The sequence below is a fragment of the Xenopus laevis genome, chromosome 6L (assembly GCF_017654675.1).
Source record: "Xenopus laevis strain J_2021 chromosome 6L, Xenopus_laevis_v10.1, whole genome shotgun sequence".
Lineage (NCBI taxonomy): Eukaryota > Metazoa > Chordata > Amphibia > Anura > Pipidae > Xenopus > Xenopus laevis.
The window spans coordinates 112,337,752-112,342,123 of NC_054381.1; the positions used below are offsets into that span (position 1 = coordinate 112,337,752).

At 35.9% G+C, this 4,372-nt stretch overlaps 1 protein-coding gene across 1 annotated transcript; it reads right to left on the minus strand.

Annotated features, from left to right (window-relative positions):
- Positions 1-1,878: 1,878 nt before the first annotated feature.
- On the minus strand, positions 1,879-3,014 carry lrrc30.L (leucine rich repeat containing 30 L homeolog). The gene has a single exon (XM_018267186.2). It carries the CDS (start codon positions 2,889-2,891, stop codon positions 2,031-2,033), a length of 861 nt encoding a protein of 286 aa, XP_018122675.1. The 5' UTR covers positions 2,892-3,014; the 3' UTR covers positions 1,879-2,030.
- Between the last annotated feature and the right edge of the window lie 1,358 nt (positions 3,015-4,372).

Below are 4,372 nucleotides of genomic sequence, written 5' to 3' on the forward strand. Positions count from 1 at the left end.
CTGGAAGGTTATTGGCTAAGCCATTTCCAAAGGGGTTATATATATATTTGTATGCAGTGACCACTTTATTCCAGAAGATGTCGCTAAAGCCCATATAATAGCTGCTTGATATGTAGAAATCTGTTCAATACAATTATTGTGTTTGGGCGATGAAAAATCTTTGCAAAGATTCCGATTTTGCAGTTCAGGAGTGTTCATTACGGGGTAACAAAACATATTAAACACATGCAAATAATGTTTCGATTGAGCACTTCTTTTTTACATTCCCCAATTTTATTTTGATATATTAGACAGGTGACCTTTTAAAGGGGTTGTTCACCTTTGAGTTAACTTTTAGTACAATGTAGAGAGTGATATTCTGAGACAATTTGCAGCTGGTTTTAACTTTTTATTATTTGTGATTTTTAAGTAATTTAGCTTTGTATTCAGCAGCTCTCCAGTTTGCAATCTCAGTTTGCTAAAGTCCAAATGCCCCAGCAACCATGCACTGATTTGAATACGACACTGGAATATGAACAGAAGAGGGCCTGAATAGAAAGATAAGTGATAAAAAGTAGCAATAACAAGTCATTTTGTAATTGTTTTTAGATGGGGTCTGTGACCCCCATTTGAAAGCTGGAAAGAGTCAGAAGAAGGCAAAGAATGAAAAACCTATAAATAAGATAAATAATGTCTACCTGTTGAAAAGTTGCTTAGAATTGCCTGTTTTATAAAATATTAAGGGGGTTATTTATTGAAGGTCAAGATGTGTTTTTCCAGAGAAGTTGTTTTGAGGGTAGTTTCACTAAAAACTCAAGTTTTTCAGGATAAGAAAGATTTTTATGCCTGAAGCTGCAAAAAGCCTGAATCCAAAAAAACGACACCAGCTAAAACCTGTCGTGGTCATGTAGAAGGCAATGGCAGAAGTTTTAAGCCTTCCTGATTTTCATTTTTTTTTTCCATTGGTTTTTTTTTTTACTCATAACTCGATCAATTTGAGTATTCGAGTCCCCCCCCCCCGCATGCATTCATTCGAGTTTTTTACATTCAAGTTTTTTCATAAATAAGCATACATTCGAGTTGTGAGTTTATTCGAGGTAGAAAACCCCCTCACAAACTCATCCTTTGATAAATAACTTCCTAAAAGTTAACTTAAAGGTGAACCATCCCTTTCAGTAAATGTTCAGACATAGGATACTATGGCACAACTCAAAGTTGGTAAATCAGCTTGATGTATGTGCAATGTGGCATGTTGCCCTGGACATTCACCAATCACACCCTGTTATGGTCTTCCATGTCCCTCACTGCACCCAAGCCAGTTCTATAAATATGGGAAACTCCGGAAAAAAATCAGGACAGTGTGTTGGACAGATGGAATTCTCTATTTGTAGCAATGTGAAAACCTATATATTCCTCTGTAATGGGCACTATATATTTTGTATAGCAGTTTATTAATGCCCAACATAAGACCATGTTGCACAGTTTGAACAATCCCATTGTATATGATTCACACGCATTGTATGCAGTGAACACTTTATCACAGAAGAAAACCCTCTAAAGCCAGATGACTATGTAAAATGCCTTTTCTGCCCTACCTTCTTATCAGCCCTTTGTGCAATTTTGGACTTTTAAATGATAACTTAAATGTAAACATCTTTTGATGACAATAATCCTTTGCACAAGGCATACCCACATAAAAAATGACTTAATTGTACCCCTATTGTTTTTTCCCCCCTAAAAGTGAAAATGAGATACTTGCAGTATAGATGTAGGAGACGTTACATGCTAATTCATGATAAAAATACATGGCAGATGTGTCTAATATTGCTCTTAGATGTGGCATATATTACATCTTTTTATTATTGTAAATATAATATCAACATCAATTTATATTAGCGATTTAAAAGAGCAAAGTCAGCAATATCTACATTAAGATTGTTCATTTAGTATATGGTTTAAAACATTTTTAGCATATTGCCCCCTTTAATATTTAATTGGCTTTACTTTAAATTAAATTTTGAATCTAAAAGTGATTATCCCAGGAGAAGCATTCAGTCCGGTTTGATTTTGTCCTCAAGGTATGCAAAGAGCATATTAAGCCCTCCATCAACCATAGCCTGCAGTGGCTTGGCTAAGGGGTTATTTATTATATGAAGACCTTTATCCATTGGATTGTATGCGATTCTTGTCAGCTTCATTAATTTATACAGGTCGTCAGGAAGCGTTTGTATACAATTGTAATCCACATTTAAAAGTTCCAGGGAGGTCAGCAAGCAAATAGATCTTGGTAAAACACGTAAAATGTTATTGTCAATAACCAGTATCTTCAGTTGTTCCAAAAACTGAATACTGTCAGCTATGGCTTCTATCTGATTGGAACCCAAATGTAGAAAATCCAAATTCTTCATTTGAAAAACGCAAGAGGGAATGCAAGTAAGCCGGTTGTTGCTCAGATTCAACTTTTTAAGCAAAGTTAAATCACTGAACGATACTGGAAGTGCTGATAGGTAGTTATGTGAAAGACTCAGGACTTCCAACTTTTTGCATGAACCCAGCTCCTCTGGTAGCTCCACTAAGTAGTTCATGTTAACGAAAAAGACCCTAAGATTTCTCAGTAGACCTATCTCCTTGGGCAGGGATACAATCTGGTTCCCACACAAGTTCAGCACTACTATATATCCCAGCTTTCCCAGTTCAGGGGGAAGTCTCTCCAGTCTGTTGTGGGAAAGATTGAGTTTTGTAACATCAGTCATATCCCAGATGAAGGTAGGGATTTCATGAATATCCTTCATTACGAAGTTGAAGGTGGAACTGCTTGCTTCTTTTTGATGATCATCAACCTCTCTTTCTTGTGAATTCCTTACCTCCCTCTGCTTGCCTTTTGAACATCGGATTGAACATTTTGCTCCCATTTCATATCCAATAAAAGGTCTGTGAGAGAATATGTCATGGCTCACAGGACAAAGTTAAACTATTGGAGCTTGAAACAGGTTGTCTATAAATAAAGAGCCTTCTGAGATTGACTGCCTTTTGGCTCAAAGCTAATTAGGTCAGCCTGTCTGCTGAATAGACAACTACAAGTATAACTACAGTACAAGCTGCCCCTGTCATTTCATGGATTACGACAGGGCCGAATAAAGGTTTTTTATTGTGTTTTAACAGACACTAAGTCACATATAAATTGAGTGTATCATATTTCCATGAATGTGACCTAACAGCCTATAAACACAGCACTTAATAAATTTTCTAATTCTAAGGCATTAATGAGTACAGAAATGAGTCAGAAATGAAAAGTATATATTGTATTGATGACATTTTAAGAATTATTTAAAAGGGGCCATAACAGAAGAGTTTAGGTGTGAAACATTCAGATGAAATACAAATACTTGCTAGTGATAAGCAAATTTATTCGCCAGCCAGGGATTTGCGTCGAAATTCCGCATTTCGCCATGTGCAAATTTTTTCACAAAATTCTACAAGAATAGGACAGATTCGCTCCTTACTAATACTTGCCAATACAGGAGGTAAATATGGCCGTGCTCATTAAAGGAATTGTTTACCTTTACATTAACTATATTAACAATAAATTTGTAAAAATTGCAGAGCATTTGTTTTTTAGATGGGGTCAGTGACCCCAATTTGAAAGCAGAAATCAGAAGAATGCAAATAATTCAAAAGAAAAAAATGAAGGTCAATTAAATATATTGCAATATATGGACAAACAATCCCTGTTTTGTTTAATAGCAGTATGCACAAGATGTCTCAATGTCTTAAATATATTGATAATGGGTTGAGTGCAGAGGACTCTTGTATTTGACTATATGTATTTTGTGGTCACAGCCTCATTGCACCCCCGCCTAATGGTTTTAAAAAATAGTGGTGAGCACAACTTTCCCTTGTTTGTTATAGTTCTACAGGAGCAGTGACCAGCTCCATGTTGTAGCTCCCACCCTCTCCAACTATAGTCAGGTGATCCCACTGGTGTCTAATAAAAGGGCGGCCAAGTTTGGGAGTTTTACTTTGAAAGCAGCTAGTAAGTTGCAGGTAAAACTTAGTCCCTTTGTAAAATGTATAATGAAGCAATAGAATTCTTAATGAATCAGATGAAAATTGAGCATAGGACTGGCCAGATATGGGATGACTTTGACGTAGTTGGCCAGCTTAAATATATTGCAATATATGGACAAACAATCCCTGTTTTGTTTAAAGGGTAAGGCATTTTTAGTAGCAGTATGCACAAAATGTCTCAATGTCTTAAATATATTGATAATGGGTTGAGTGCAGAGGACCTCTTGTATTTGTCAGTTAAAAGTTGCTTGCAATTAGCCATTCTATAGCATACTAAAAGTAATTTGAAGGGGAAATCACCCCTTTAAAGTTTAATATCCAAAAG